This window comes from Sander lucioperca, chromosome 20 (genome assembly GCF_008315115.2).
Source record: "Sander lucioperca isolate FBNREF2018 chromosome 20, SLUC_FBN_1.2, whole genome shotgun sequence".
Taxonomy (NCBI): Eukaryota; Metazoa; Chordata; class Actinopteri; order Perciformes; family Percidae; genus Sander; species Sander lucioperca.
Window position 1 is genome coordinate 13,233,146 of NC_050192.1, and position 16,048 is coordinate 13,249,193.

The following is a 16,048-nucleotide window of genomic DNA, read 5'->3' on the forward strand; positions in this document are numbered from 1 at the left end:
GTGCCTGGAAAACCTCCCTAGGGAGGCGCCCAGGGGAAACCACCTCAACTGGCTCCTTTCGACGCGAAGGAGCAGCGGCTCTACTCCGAGCTCCTCACGGATGACTGAGCTTCTCACCCTATCTCTAAGGGAGACCCCAGCCACCCTCCTGAGGAAACCCATTTCGGCCGCTTGTACCCTCTTCTCCGGGAACCATCACCTTATCGTGGTGGAGAGGTTTGTGTGTCCCTATGAACCTGAGGGCTGTGTTGTCTGGAGCTTTGTGCTCCTGGTAGGGTCTCCCAAGGCAAAGTGGTCTCAGGTGAGGGGCCAGACAAAGAATGGTTCAAAAACCCTATGAAAAAACGAGGTAGAGATGATGTGACCCTGCCCGGAGGAAGCCCGGGGCCCCCGTCTGGAGCCAGGCCCAGATGGAGGGCCCGTCAGCGAGCGCCTGGTGGCCGGGTTTGCCACGGAGCCCGGCCGGGCACAGCCCGAAAAAGCTACGTGGCACCTCTCTCTCCAACCCATGGGCCCACCACCTGTGGGAGGAACCGCTGGGGTCGGGTGCGCTGCCACATGGGTGGCAGTGAAGGTCAGGGGCCTCGACGGACCAGACCCGGGCAGCAGACGCTGGCTCTGGGGACGTGGAATGTCACCTCTCTGTGGGGGAAGGAACCGGAACTTGTGCGGGAGGTGGAGCGCTACCAGTTGGATCTGGTGGGGCTTACCTCTACGCACAGTCTCGGTTCTGGAACCATACTCCTGGACAGGGGTTGGACTCTTTTCTTCTCCGGAGTTGCCCAGGGTGTGAGGCGCTGGGCGGGTGTGGGGATACTCACAAGCCCCCGGCTGAGCACCGCTACGTTGGAGTTTACCCCGGTGGACGAGAGGGTCGCCTCCCTACGCCTGCGGGTTGTGGGGGGGAAAACTCTGACTGTTGTTTGTGCGTATGCACCAAACAAGAGCTCGGAGTATTCGGCCTTCTTGGAGACCTTGAATGGAGTCCTGTATGGGGCTCCAGTAGGGGACTCCATAGTTCTGCTGGGGGACTTTAACGCGCACGTGGGCAATGATGGAGACACATGGAGAGGCGTGATTGGGAGGAACGGCCTCCCTGATCTAAACCAGAGTGGTTGTTTGTTGTTGGACTTCTGTGCTAGTCATGGATTGTCTATAACGAACACCATGTTCGAACATAGGGATGCTCATAAGTGTACTTGGTACCAGAGCACCCTAGGCCAAAGGTCAATGATCGATTTTATAATCGTTTCATCTGATCTGAGGCCATATGTTTTGGACACTCGGGTGAAGAGAGGGGCAGAGCTGTCAACTGATCACCATCTGGTGGTGAGTTGGGTCAGAGGGTGGGGGAAGACTCTGGACTGACCTGGTAAACCCAAACGGGTAGTGCGGGTGAACTGGGAACGTCTGGAGGAGGCCCCTGTCCGACAGACTTTCAACTCACACCTCCGGCGGAGCTTTTCGTGCATCCCTGTGGAGGCTGGGGGCATTGAACCCGAGTGGACAATGTTCAAAGTTTCCATTGCTGAAGCTGCGGCGGGGAGCTGTGGTCTTAGGGTCTTAGGTGCCTCAAGGGGCGGCAACCCACGAACACCGTGGTGGACACCGGTGGTCAGGGAAGCCGTCCGACTGAAGAAGGAGTCTTTCTGGGATATGTTATCCCAGGGGACTCTGGAGGCAGTTGCAAGGTACCGAAGGGCCCGAAGGGCTGCAGCCTCTGCCGTGAAAGAGGCAAAGCAGCGGGTGTGGGAGAAGTTCGGAGAAGACATGGAGAAGGACTTTCGGTCGGCACCAAGGTGCTTCTGGAAAACCGTTCGCCACCTCAGGAGGGGGAAGCGGGGAACCATCCAAGCTGTGTATGGCTTTTTTGTCATCTTTATTTCCCTACACAGTTTAACAGTGTGTTGCTGGTTGTATTTATAGCTCATATTATATTGCCTTATGCTTTGAACTTTTTTTTTAATTTCTGTGTTGGAGGAGCAACATCCTGAAAGACTGGCCAATATGTGTCTATGCTTAATTGGATAATTGATCATGTCTGTGCAGTGATTATATAGGCAAGGCTTTTGCTCATTCTGTAAAAAAAAAAAAAAAAAAACACTGAAAGGGTGCTGTGTGCTGAAATGCAGGGATTGAATACAGGGCAAAATGTTCAATACATTAGTGTTGCTGGGTCATTTTTTTCACAATTAGTGTGTGAGTGCAAAAGCTATAACATGGATTTTAAAAATATTATTGAATGCTTGTGTGTGCTTGAGTTTTGTCACTTAAGCACTGACTTGCAGTCAGTGGCAGTAGCCCTACCTGCTACAACCAAAGACATGCTGTAGAAATAACCATTTATCAAACAATACCTTGTATCCCTGGAGTTTCCCTCTAACTGATTGGAAAGAAACAGGCTCCCAGTGTACTTCCGCGAGTGTGCTGTTGTGAACCATGACCTGCACACTATCAGGAGCAGACAAAGGCACTGCAGAGACATATGAAAGAAAAGCAAATCTAGTTTCAAGCCACTAGACGTATAATAAATAGTAAGATAATAATAATAATAATAATAATAATAATAATAATATCATCATCATCATCATCATCATCATAAGAAGAAGAAATATAAATTGACGTCTACCTAACCCACTGCACAAGTTTATCAAAAATGTTTAAAAGGCTAAAAAGGATCAGTCAATGGTCAGAAGTATTAAATGTGAACTTTCAATCATACCCCTGAGAAACAAAATGGCAACCTATGTTGACTGAACCCTCATAAAAATATGTTCATATTAACACTGAATCTAATGATAATTGTAAAGTGACGCTAGTACTACCGATCCCACTGTGAATCAACAGTCTACAGCTGCTGTCTGTGTATTATTTTGTGTTGTGTCTCACGCAGAATTTAATTTGACCAGTTTTGACTATTGATGACTAAACAAAAAAAATAAACATTTTTTAACAAAACAAAACTCTCAAAAGTATATTACAATCAGTTTACTCACAGTCTTCTCCAGAGTATCCAATCACTACTTCAGGCTCTGGGCCGCTGCCATAATCGTTCAAAGCTTGAACCTTGATCTCGTAGGGCACGTACGTTGGAGTTCCAGAGACAACAAACTGGGAAACGTTGGCCACAGTCTCTGAGGACCAATCCTCATCCACGTCCTTTTGTCTCCATTGCACTTTGTACTCCAGACCGGGCCCATTAGCCAGAAATCCTGTCAGTGGCTGTACAGAGAATTTATTTATTTTTGTCAGTTGCTGGAAAAAAAAACACTTAATATATTTTATCTTAACTTCGGTGAAATGTTTGACAAGCCTTTACTTGCATACTGCCCACAATAACAATCTGAAAGGATAGCTTACTGTCCAGGAGATGACCAAGTTGCCAGGCTTTGTTCCCACTCCCTGAACATCTGATGGATTTTCATCAGGAGCTGGAAAAAAACAAAGACATTGATGGTTCAATCAATTAGTGTTTTTTAATATTTTAAATATCGCATTACTTTTTTTTCTGAAGGGTGACCATGTTAATCACCTGAAGGGTTGGTCCTGTATTGGCTTGACGGCTGGCTAGGCTGGCTGTAGCCAACGCCATTCAGAGCCAGGACTCTGAAGGAGTAGTAGACGTAAGGAGAGAGCTTTAACTGCACCGTGGTGCTAGTACCAGGAGCATCTGTCAGGTTGACCCAAACTCCTGGCTGGTGGAGCAGATCCTCATATTGGATCAGAAACTCTGGGGAAGATTAAAAAAAGAAAAAAAAGATCGAAGTGTAGACACTGCCACAAAGAAACAGGAAAAAATATATATTTCTCAAGGCATTCTGTGTATATTTAGCTGTGGTGGCTCATTGCTCATCATGCTAACTACCAAGTTCCTGTCTTAAATCCCACAAAACTACAGTCGCTGCTTCCGGGAAACATAAACTGAATCTGCACAACGGAGGATTCTGACTTTTTTAAATGTGAAAATGCTAAAAAGTGTAGTGTTGTTTGATACATTGAACATTTCATACTCTGTGTGGGACTGTTGTGTTCATCTCCGGGGGTCCAGGTGAGCTGAACGCTCCTCTCTGTCTGGTCAGTCAGTTCCAGGTCCGTCGGAGGGTCAGGGTTCCCTGCAAACACGAGGACCACAAAAAAAATGAAAAGTCTCTCTCTGCTATTTGATTACAGCAAGTCATTGCTACTGTTTCGATGGGAAATTTGACACCGAAAACAGAGTTCTACAATGCCCATGGAATAAAAATAAACTAACAGAGTTGAGTTGTGGGCAAACATGCCACTGTTCAGTTAATATTACATCTGCATTCAATACACAGCAGGCAGTTTGTAAAAGGTTTAATAACATTGTTAAGAAAACCTTGTTTCTTAATGTATTCAAAAGTGCAGTATTATTTTGTGCAATTAAACATTTTGAGACTGCGCCCACCCACACAGGTGTTTTTACTTCTGGCTGATTATACCTCTGCAGTCAATCACAGTGAGCACAAACACCTGAGAAGGGTCTTAATCAGGCAGGTTAAGTAAAAAAACCTGTATGGTTGAACAGTGCGTGCAGAATTTATAAAAGCAGAGAAATTATAAAACCCTTACCCCATATAAAACAAAACTAAATAAACATCAAATGGTACAATATGAAATTAAACAAGCAATACGAACAACCAACATAAAATAAACACTGCGGTGAAATGAAAGGTTTTACAAACAGAACTTGACAACATAAGCTACAAAATCCTAATCTATGGATATTGTTTACCGTAGACAATAGCTGGAGTAGGAGTTGGCTCTAAGACAGCAAGAAGCAAGTGTAAAGTACAAGAAGAGATGTTAGTGACAGATATTAGAAACAGCAGAAAAGCAGGGAAAATACTGTGGTATTGTGACACTTAATTAGAACTGATACCTGCTATTTCTGAAATTTGAAAGTGGTGAAAAAATGGTTTCAGTGTACTTCAGTATTGCTATTTTTATATAAATCACAAGGCAGCTTTATTTTGTTATAGCACATTTTAGCAACAAGGCAATTCAAAGTGCTTTACATAAAACATTAAACAGCAGTTAAAACATTCATTAAAGAGAATATAAAACAGCTAAAATAGAATGAGACAGGTATAAAATACAAGGATAAACAGTGCAGTGTAAGAAATTAACTATTTTACTTGATGCAGCAAAAAATGCAGCATTAAATAGAAAGGTCTTCACCCTTTGTTTAGTTCTGACTCTGGGGACAGAAAGCAGACCTGTCCCAGACAACTTGAGAGGTCTAGAGGGTTCATAATGTAGCATCAGATCAGAAATGTATTTTGGCCTTAAACCAATCAATGATTTATAAACCAACAATAGTATTTTCAATTCAATTCTTTGAGAGACAGGAAGCCAGTGTAAAGACCTCAGAAATGGAGTGATGTGATCTACTTTCTTGGTCTTAGTGAGGACTCAAGCAGCAGCGTTCTGAATCAGCTGCAGCTGTCTAATTGATTTTTTCGGGAGACCTGTAAAGACACCATTACAGTAGTCCAGTCTACTGAAGATAAAAGTACAGATACGTTTTTTCCAAAGCCTGCTGAGACATTACGTCATTTAACCCTTGATATATTGTTAAGGTGATAGTAGGCTGACTTTGTAATTGTCTTATTGTGGCTGTTTAAATGCAGGTCTGAGTCTATGACTACACCAAGATTTCTGGCTTTGTCCGTTGTGTTTAACATTGCCCATTGAACCTGACTGCTGACTTTTAATTGTTCCTCTTTGGCTCCAAAAACCAATACCTCAGTTTTGTCTTCGTTTAATTGAAGGAAGTTCTGGCACATCCAATCGTTGATTTGTTCAATGCATTTAGTGTTTGTTTTGGACCATAGTCCCCTGGTGATATGGTTATGTAAAATTGTGTGTCGTCCGCATAATTATGGTAATTTATTTTGTAGTTTTGCATAATCTGGGCCAGTGGAAGCATGTATATGTTAAACAGAAAAGGCCCCAGAATGGAGCCTTGGGGAACTCTGCATGTCATATTTGTCCACTCAGATGTGTAATTACCTATAGACACAAAGTAGTCTCTGTTATTTTAGTACGATTCAAACCAGTTTAGTACTGTACCAGAAAGTCCAAACCTGTTTTCCAATCGGTATAGTAATAGGTTGTGGTCGACCGTGTCAAATGCAGCACTGAGATCAAGTAATACTTTGAGTGAAAATTTGTCATTGAAGACTTTAAGAGCAGTCTCATTGCTGTGACCGAAGACCTGACTGAAAGACATCAGAACAGTTGCTTAGTGACAACAAAATGTTAAAAATAAAACACTTTTTAAATTATTTTACTTAAAAATGGAAAGTTTCATATGGGCCTGTGATTGCTCATTAGATACATGCCTAGATTGCTCTTTTTATTTCATGAATGCCTTGATTACAGCAGTTTTCAGGACCTGTGGAAAGATACCTGGAAGAAGAGATGTGTTTACAATCTGTAGAAGCTCTAAAGCCAAACACTTTGAAACATTTTGGAAGAAGCCCATTGACAGAATATCAAGGCAGCAGGAGGAAGATTTCAGATGTTGCATAATGTCCTTCAGTTTTTTTATGGTTGATTGCATAAAAAGTGTGTCATAGTACTTTAACTATTTTTGCGTGGGGACCAACGCATATCCTTTACCTGGTATGGAGGCACTGACTGCTTGTCTAAGCAGGACAGAAAAGAGGATTGAGTTGTTCTTTTGTGTTGAGTCTAAACCATTAACATTATATGTTGATGGATCATTTATCTGTTTCATTACAATTCATTTATTTTTTTAAATATGTCTCCAGAATTCACTGTGTGTGATTTCCACACTCACAATCCCTGTTACATCTGGTAACCTGGTGATTGTGAAAGACCCTGGAATGCACTGGGAACATACCTACGACAGTCAGCATAGCACTGGCTGAGTCCTGGTCCAGGGTGGTGTTCTGGATGCAGGTGTAGGTGCCCTCATCTTCATCTGTCACATCTCTGATGGTCAAACTGTCCACGTCCACATCAAACCTGATGAAGATGATGAATTAGTTTTTCTTTTCTCCAAGGTGTATCACTGTTTTTTCATGGTGCAACATGCAACACTTGTTAAAATTGCATTAAAGGGGTGGTTCAGAATTTTGGACATAGGACCTAATATCCAAGTTAGCCAATGTGTTATTTATCAGTGGAGACCGTTTTCAACACTTTTCATCCAGTCCTTCTAGTTGCAGAGTTCGCTGGTGCTAGGCTAGTGCAAGTCAACAGTATCTGCCAGCCTGCCATTAAACCCACTCCACAGTACACCCGAGGCAAATAAATTATAACGCCAGAATATCGATGTAAATGTCTGTTGATAGAATAATGTTAGAAATAAAACTACCCTTGCATCGCATTGCAATAGTTATACTTTGTTCCCTGTAGTTGGTAGCATAGGTTACAGCAGCGGCGGACTGATATTACCTAGGCTAGTTTCCATGACAATCACGCAAATTTATCTGTGTGTCTTGATGTCCAAGTCAGCAGCAAGAAGCCACAGTTGGTTCCTTTCTGGATCTCCCAATGGAAATTTGTGGAAACTTTGTGGTTTTGGCTGTTTGGTTTATTTTTACAATTTCTAAATGCACACTGAATCACCATGTTGCCTAGTCCTTAGTTTCCAATCCAATGCTTCAATACCAATGTACTAGGCTACTACTAGGTGTCCCGACTGTAGTGCGCTTCTCTGTTTACTTTTCGGCGCAGTACTACTAACCGGAGCAAAGTAAAATTCTGCCGCTGCTGAGAAACTAGTCCCTCAAAATGTAATGCGATCATTGTGATGCAAGGGTAATTTTATTCCTAACATTATTCTATCAACACAGACATTTACATTGATAGTCTGGTGTTATAATTTATTTGCCTCGGGTCTACTGTGGAGTGGATAAGACAAAGTTTTTAGTGGCAGGCTAGCAGATACTGTTGACTTGCGCTAGCCTAGCACCAGCGAACTCTACTAACTGGAGAGGACTGGATGAAAAGTGTTGAAAACTGTCTCCACTGATAAGTAACACACTGGCTAACTTGGAAATTGGGTCCTATGTCCAAAATTCTATTATAAGTCTATTATAAGTCTTTGTACCTCTCATCATCAGGCAGCTCTCCATTATCTTTGAGCCAGATCACAGTGGGAATAAGGGATGGGTCATGTTTAACTTTACACTCGAACACAGCGCTCATTCCTCTGTGTACATCCTTGTACTCTGGCTGTTTCAGGATACGGGTGGGCTCTGGAAGACGGAGAAAAAAAGAGTTTAGACTAATAAATAACACAGCTTGACCTAATGGTTATGAAGGCCTAAAATATAATCTATTTATGAGCTATTATAGTCTTTAACAGGATAAGTGTCAATATCTATATCTGACCTTTAACCTCCAGGTAGACATGGTTCTCCTTGATCCCCAGGTTGTTGGAGGCAATGCAGGTGTACTTCCCACTGTGTAGTGGCTGGGCCACATGGATCTCCAATGTACCATTCTCATGGATTACATAAGGGTCACCATTCTTAACACTGGTCTGGCTGTCTTTGAACCTGCATTGAAACAGCAAACAACATTGGGTTTAAGTGTTTGATGGTGTCGTGGAGAAAAATTGGGGAGGCAATGGCTAAACAAACAAGACTTTGAATCTCACTGGCGTTACCCATGCAAACCTGTTCTGAATCTTACCATGTAATGGTTGGTATAGGTGATCCAAAGGAGGCACAGTGAAGTAATGCAGGGTTATTGGCGATGACCTGGTACACTCGGTTGGGTGGAGTAAGCACCCTTGGTGCCTCGGCTATGGAAGGAAGCACAACATTATCTAAATCAATATCTCCTCTCTCTCTCTCTCTCTCACACTCACACACACACACACACACACACACACACAGTGGGCTGTGTGTCCAAAATGTACGATCAACTTATATATCTATATTCATATTTACAACAAAACAGATGAACTCACCAAGAACATTGACAAAAGCGTTTGCCAACAGGTAACCAAATTCATTGGATGCGTTACACTGGTAGACAGCACTGGACCCAGTTTGCACATAGCTAAGAATCACGGTGTCACCATCCACCTTCCGACTGTGGTCCTCGGGTGCGTCTATTACAAGGCAACAGACAGGATTTATGGTCAACTGCACTATTAAAGTTTTGTGTACGTAGAAACCACTCATAACAATCCTGGTGCATTACGTTAAACTATATAGAATGGGAGTTTAGTTCCCACTACAACTCTGCATGTAGATTTATACTTTCTGTCGCTGGCAGGTGCTTTGGATATAAGTGTGCGCAAATGTAGTATATTCTATTTTTTTAAAAGCATGGTCTCATTTACTTACTCTCTATGGGGACTCCATTGACAAACCAGCTAATCTTGGGTTTGGGTTCTCCGTTGACTCGACAAGTCAGGATGCCGGTCTCATTCGGGGCGAGGATCAGGTTCCTGGGAGCGCTGACCCAGAAAGGAGCCGCTGTGGATGACGAACAGAAGTAGGAAAGAGAGAGCGAGATTTATGAGGGAATGACGGAAAAAAACACTTCGCTACATGATAAACATACTTTAGGGATGTAAAAATAGTTGCATCCATGTTAACGTACGATTAAAACATGTCAGCTAAAGCTGACGTAAAAAACTAATTTCATACTAGCAATCACAGGGAGTCACTAGATTCAAAGTGTTGCTAGTGCTACCAATCCCACTGCAAATCAACACATAACGTCTGCAGCTTTGGTAGCTCTCTGTGCAATAATTTGTTTTGCCAGCTTTGTTGAATCCCAACAAACCAAGCATGAATGTCCTTACACTAATACCCAATTCTGATGTAATGATAAAAGAAACTTACAATGTGCACCAGTCCAGTGAAAATAACCTGGTTAACCTGCATACCTTTAACAGAGACCTTGATGATGTGTTGTGCAGTGCCCAGCTTGTTTGTGGCTGTACAGCGGTAGTCCCCAGCGTCAGCTTCATTCACGTCAGAAACCTTAAGCGTTTTCTTGAAGTTATAAAAGGACATCCTGCTGCTCGGCAGCTCTCCTCCATCCTTCTGCCAGGAGATCTCTGGAGTGGGCCTGTCACAGAATTAAATACAACAGGATGTTTTTCTGCTATTTCTGCATTTCGTTTGTTGTGCTGTCAAATGCTTTTTTTAAGACCCTGACGGTTTCCTATAAAGCACATTGTTGCATAATACAAAAATGTGTATTTCTTCCATGTGGATTACAGTTACAGCAGATGCCTACTTACAAGCCGTCAGCAATGCATTCCAGCTCCAGAGTCTCCCCTCTCAGAACCATCTTGGTGCTGGTGATGCCCAGAGGCGTCATGAAACCGGGGCGACGCTCCCCATCTGGGCTGTCTGAACACACGAGGACACACGACCAAATCAGAACCAGACTGCAACATAAGACTTGGAGGCTCCTCCTGCCACACAATGTGAGGAGTCGGGTGAAACCATGAGCTCAGAGGGCCATTCATATTCTCATGAAGGAAATAGGTAGTAGAAACATACACTGTCATGAAGTGAGACATGAAGTGGATTGTCAAAGTGGATAGAATGATAGTGAGAGTGAGTGAGTGAGTGATTGCTTGGAGTATCATTGCATACTGTATGAACAGCACATCAGAATGAGAGAGCATGGGGAATCTCCCTGAGAGGAGTAGCCGGTGGTTTGTTGCTATGGCAACATGGGGGGTCTCATCTTGAAAGCAACAGCCACACACACATCCTTCAGAAGTTGTTAATGGAAGGATTTAGAGATTTCTTTAACGTTCCTTTGCCGAAAAGGTCAGAATATAACAAATGATCCTTTTCCACATCAAAAGGTGGAAAAAGAGCAATGCCATGTTAGAATACTAATATCATGCTTCATTTGTGGCCATCTTGGATAATCATTGAGGGTGTGCTTGATGTAGCAGATCATGAGATCAGTCCTAAGTGTGTTTATGATTCCAGGAGAGATGCAGTTAGCTGACATTTATTATGCATGCTTTTAAAGGTTTCTCAAACCATCTTAGGCTTTAATATTATCTGTATACAGAGGTAATCATGGATATTGCTGTTTTGCCATGTAAGTATTGTATTGAGTATTATAGTCAAGTCAAGTCATTTCATTCATATTATATTTAAAATCACTATCTTTAGACCCTTAATTTGTATAAGGAAACACTCCACAAAAAAACTGAGGATAGAAATGAAGAATGTAGTCATGTTTGTTAATGTAGTCACAGAGGAGGGGATTGAGGCCAAGTTTTAGGTGTGTGTTGGGTATGGTTAGGCTATGGAGTAAATACAGGGCTGGGTTCACACTGAGGGGGCTGAATGGGAATAAACCAGCAGCACTCACCACTATAGAAATCAGTGACATTGTATAAAGCAGCCACAGTCTCATTCATTGTTTCCACTGTAATGTAACAGAAAATCATAAGCATGCAAAACTAGGAAAGAAAACAGGAAATGTGTTACTTTACAATGGCTTTTTTTCTCTTCAGTGTGTTGCAGCAAAAACGTTAACACATGGGGATGACACTACAGTTATATTACTGTGACAATTGTTCTATTGCTAGAAGCACGTCATAAAACTCAGGAAAGGTAGAATATAGGAAGAACAGCTCAAACATGTATCTAAGGCTAATGCAGGTTTGCAGGAGCAACACATGGGTTTAAAATGGTAGTTAAATCTCATTGATAACAAAGCGTGATAAAAAAAGAAATCCATAAATGTGAAATAAAAGAAACTGTAAAAGGAAAAACATTATATTCGAATAATAATCAAGACAATAACAATATAAATGATCAGCAATCCAAAACTCAAATCTTAACTACATATATTGTGACAATTTGAAAATAAATGTATATTCCAATTTTGTGGTAAAGTGTCAAATGAAAAAAGTAGAAGTTCTAAGCAAATACTATTTAATACTAATACAATTAATTCAGTGACTTACTGTCCAGCACGGTGACTGAGATGGGCTGTTTCTGCTGGATGGTTTGTGTGTGAGGGAAGCGAGCATAGCAGATGTAGTCATTCCTGGTGTCTTCTGGGAGAACGTTGGAAAAGTACAAATCTCCATTTAGAGCCTGGGACACTCGTTTATCCAGCGGAAGCCTCTGGAAGTCTGAAGGACAGGCAGAGAAAGAAAGTTGGTTAGTGGTCAGTTCATGGGTCATGGTTCATGGTTCATCGGGCGTATTTTCCATCAATTCTCTCCACAAATACCTCATGATTTAAGCTAGCATGTACAGACAGGGTCTCCACCATAGTGTGTCCTGACTGAATGTTGAATACACATTACAGTGTGCAATCCTTTTGTCTGGTCTATTGAATGTGAGAGTCCTATGTCCTTGTGCCATGAATGCAGATATGTATACATGCAAAGGACTCACTGTTATCCATCCAGAAGATGACAGGAGGGGGCAGCCCTGCAGGGGGTCGGCACTGCAGCACTAGGGAGACCCCCATCTGCACCACAATGGCCTCATTTCTCTCCTTCGACCACAAGGGGGACCCTGCGAGTTACAGAAACATCAAACAAAGGCACTGGAGGCCATAGCTTCACAAATAGTGTGGATTATTTTTATATTTTTATATATGTCAATGTGTGGATCACATGAATTCATAATGTTTGCAAAGGTGATGAGATTGAGCATTTTGTGGAAGCTGGAAACTAGGAATCAAAGTTCCAAAATTAACTTGTACTTGACTACCCCAAAAAAAAAAAACTGTAGTTTAGGCTCAAGCCTTTAGAATGTATTCTTATTTTTGAAAACCAATGGAAATAATGTCATTTAATATAATTAGAAATCTTACTGGACTGTCTGATGAAAATGCTGTTGGATACAGCGGTGCCGTGCTCGTTGTGTGCCGTACACTGGTATGTTCCCTCATAGGCCTCAGCCTTTTCCCCGCTGATGTCAATGACCAGAGTTCCTGAACCAGGCTTCATCAGGACTTTGGAGTCTTTCTCTACATCAAAGTGGGTCCCATTTCTTGTCCATGAAAAGCTAGGATCAACAAAAACAATAATTTACACTGTGTTTTCTAGGCTAGAAGCGATGAGGAAACATAAAAGACAGGAAATGACAGTGTTGGCATGTTTGTTCAAATCATCAAGATGCATTGTGGTCTGTTCAAGCAGACTGATTGTAATCACTGACTTCATAGCAGGGAGTTTGACGGATTCTAACTTGATTCAGGGACTGGTGGCAAATCTAAACGTCTAATTCACTCTGCCATGTGTGTTTCTCAAGTGGTCTCCATGACAACGGTTGCTATGGCGATTCATATTTCCACAGTGCGCCAGATTAAGTTGAAACATCTATAATTTCACAGAGAGAACCATACAACTGAATGGAAATCAGGTTTTCCTCTTGATTTCTGAAACTCTCAGGTTGAATCTTTAGCACATCATTATCAAGTTTTTTTTCCCCTCAATTATACTGTTGACTGGGATAGTAACCAGTGAAATATGCTAGCAGAGTGTGCAGCTGGGATGGATAAACAAGCATCAGTGGGCTGGGAGGAGTGATTGTCTCACCTGGGATGAGGCTTCCCCTTGGCCTCGCAGTGGATGACAATGTTCTCCCGCGGATCAAAGATGTAATCCTTTGGGGACTGTAGCGTTATAGTGGGGGGTTGGGGCACTGGAGAAACATGAATAGAAGCATAGTTCAGACACATGCAGTGAAATGTAAACATAGCACATTGGGGGGCTTACAGAATCAAGCATATGCATGCAACATGCATTCACACAATCAAGTATAACACCATCAGGAGCTGCAAACAGCTCTCTGATCTGATAACAACTTACCAGCCCAATGAACTGACATAAACCAAGCACCACTCCAAAACAAGCAAGTTACTTCACACAGTAACAGTGTTGAGATAACCGCATGCACATCTAACATTGCTAGAACACACAAAAGCAAGTTAAAATAATGTTTTAAGTGCAAAAACTCAACACTAGAAGTCACAGCAGTGTTTGAGGCAACTTACATCCTTCCAGTACTTTAGCTTTTTGTCCAGTGTGACACGCCGTACCACAGTGATAGAATATTGAGGAAAGGTGTTAGTTTTTGCAAGCTGTAAATCACAAGTTTAGGTGAAATAGTTGCTCGTTCAAGTACTTTGAAGCATTTTATTGAGTCTGCCTGAAGTTTGGGAGATGATTTCCCTCTTTCTTTTGTGAAGACTTCTATGGCTTCAGTTCCATCAGGCAGGTTCAATCAATGCAAGATAAGTAGTTGAAGACATCATAATGTCATGATATACTTTTTATAGGGAGACAGAGTTCTTCAGAATTGCATTTCATAACTGAAAGTCGCAAACTGGATTCCATGCTGAAACATGCAAAGCTGAAACATAAGAAAACCAGTAAACTGCTGCTAAATCTGCAGCAACTCGAGAGCCCATTTAGTGGCCCATAGAGGCTGTAATGTTCTTCATTATGCCCCCACATTATGAAAGCGTTAAATGGATTTTCCATTGCAGTTCCCCATAGAGCCTCAAGTGTTGATGCAAATAGTTGGTAAAAAAGAGTTTTTTTAGAATTTATTATTTTGGTAATCATAGTAAAAGTGATCATGAAATGGACAATACTTACGATCAAGAGGCACTTCCAGCGCTGAGGTTGTGTGACTCAAGAATATCAATAACACGGCTCCGAAGCCTGGCACCCACTTCCTGTTCCTGTCCATGGTCAGGTGTGTCACGATGAAAACCTTCTGTCCAGATTCAACGACGCGATCAGGGCAGTCAACGGAGTGACAAAGTCTGAATCCACACTGCAGAGAGGTACAAAAAAGAGCAGATTTTATTTTAATGGATTTATTTGGACTACGTGATCTCCAAAATGGGTCTTCACAATTGTCTTTTAATGAGAAGTGCATACACTGACAAGTCTCAAAATGTGAAATGTATATAAGATCAGTCCAATAAAAGGAAAGATGTGGGTACACAGAATATTTAGTCTGAACCACGAATGGAAAGTTTACTTTGCTGCAAGTTCATTGACATTCTTAAAGCTCAACATCCAAACTAGGGAGTGTAAGTCACGGATCACAAGTGGCTTGTCCGTTGGATAGCATGTCATCCTGCCAACGTAACGACTTTGGCAGGAGGAAAAGTCCAAACAAACTTGATTTTAGTCCTTCTAACTTAAACAACTTAAGCATCCTGCAGTCCTATATTCTTCGAATAATACATGGACTGTTTAGGCAATCTTTGTGGAGCTAGCTGTCTTCACAATGCATTTTTCTCAAAACAAGATCGCCACTGCTTACTAGAACATCCCATGTGCGGCAAGATTTGTCCCATCTGACACGTGTTTGCCTGTAAACATATGGCATGTGAGCGCACTCGGCCGGAACAATCACAACTCTGCTGCAGATATAGCTGCACACAGATTGGCACTTGCATGCACAAACGCACCACATTAGTGGAAGCATCCTTGCCAGTGTGTCGTATGGATCAAAGTTACACATGAGTGCAGGCCCATGAGCGTTAGCTTCTGTTGCATGGTGGTGGACACAGATTGATATGTACAGCCACCACAAACACATAGAACCATGTTGGCATTAATGGGGAGTAGGACATTGTGTCTGTCTGTCTGTGGTGTGTGTGGTGTGTGTGTGTGTGTGTGTGTGTGTGTGTGTGTGTGTGTGTGTGTGTGTGTGTGTGTGTGTGTGTGTGTGTGTGTTCCTTTTATGTGCTTTGTCTTGCAGTGTGTGAGCCTCTGTCACATGTGCATTAGCCAGAACTCATTTATTAGCAAATTGGTATTACTATATCACTGCACCAATGACATCAAGATACTCCTGTGCATACAATGTTTTTGATGAATTGCTCTGTCTTCGACACAATATTAAATTCTTCACGTTTAGACAAAGACATTAATTATCAGTGCTGGACTAAATTATTTTTTGAAATAGATAAAATGTTTTCCATTGCATGAGCCAGTTAAATCACAGTATGGGAGACAGTAAGTCCTGTCAGCAGGCTGCGATGGATTTTGCTGTCAGGTAAATGGCTCAGT

General features: G+C 42.2%; 1 protein-coding gene across 20 annotated transcripts in view; it reads right to left on the reverse strand.

Annotated features, from left to right (window-relative positions):
- Window positions 1-16,048, reverse strand: part of nrcama (neuronal cell adhesion molecule a) — a 60,766-nt gene that overhangs the window by 10,649 nt on the left and 34,069 nt on the right. For 9 of the 20 annotated variants that reach the window (XM_031284825.2, XM_031284822.2, XM_035995978.1 and 6 more), the window contains 20 exons: window positions 14,618-14,798; window positions 14,011-14,028; window positions 13,553-13,658; window positions 12,826-13,019; window positions 12,402-12,524; window positions 11,963-12,133; window positions 10,262-10,373; window positions 9,902-10,086; window positions 9,354-9,485; window positions 8,972-9,115; window positions 8,692-8,803; window positions 8,389-8,555; window positions 8,105-8,252; window positions 6,890-7,014; window positions 4,754-4,783; window positions 4,011-4,112; window positions 3,533-3,730; window positions 3,361-3,431; window positions 2,997-3,222; window positions 2,358-2,473 (listed from right to left, as the gene is read on the reverse strand). In XM_031284825.2, coding sequence (XP_031140685.1) covers window positions 2,358-2,473; window positions 2,997-3,222; window positions 3,361-3,431; window positions 3,533-3,730; window positions 4,011-4,112; window positions 4,754-4,783; window positions 6,890-7,014; window positions 8,105-8,252; window positions 8,389-8,555; window positions 8,692-8,803; window positions 8,972-9,115; window positions 9,354-9,485; window positions 9,902-10,086; window positions 10,262-10,373; window positions 11,963-12,133; window positions 12,402-12,524; window positions 12,826-13,019; window positions 13,553-13,658; window positions 14,011-14,028; window positions 14,618-14,711 — 2,574 coding nt within the window. In that variant the 5' untranslated portion in view covers window positions 14,712-14,798. Of the gene's footprint in view, window positions 1-2,357; window positions 2,474-2,996; window positions 3,223-3,360; window positions 3,432-3,532; window positions 3,731-4,010; window positions 4,113-4,753; window positions 4,784-6,889; window positions 7,015-8,104; window positions 8,253-8,388; window positions 8,556-8,691; window positions 8,804-8,971; window positions 9,116-9,353; window positions 9,486-9,901; window positions 10,087-10,261; window positions 10,374-11,361; window positions 11,694-11,962; window positions 12,134-12,401; window positions 12,525-12,825; window positions 13,020-13,552; window positions 13,659-14,010; window positions 14,029-14,617; window positions 14,799-16,048 lie in introns of those variants that run through there. The other 11 variants (XM_031284826.2, XM_031284821.2, XM_031284830.2 and 8 more) reach the window with 5 other exon arrangements.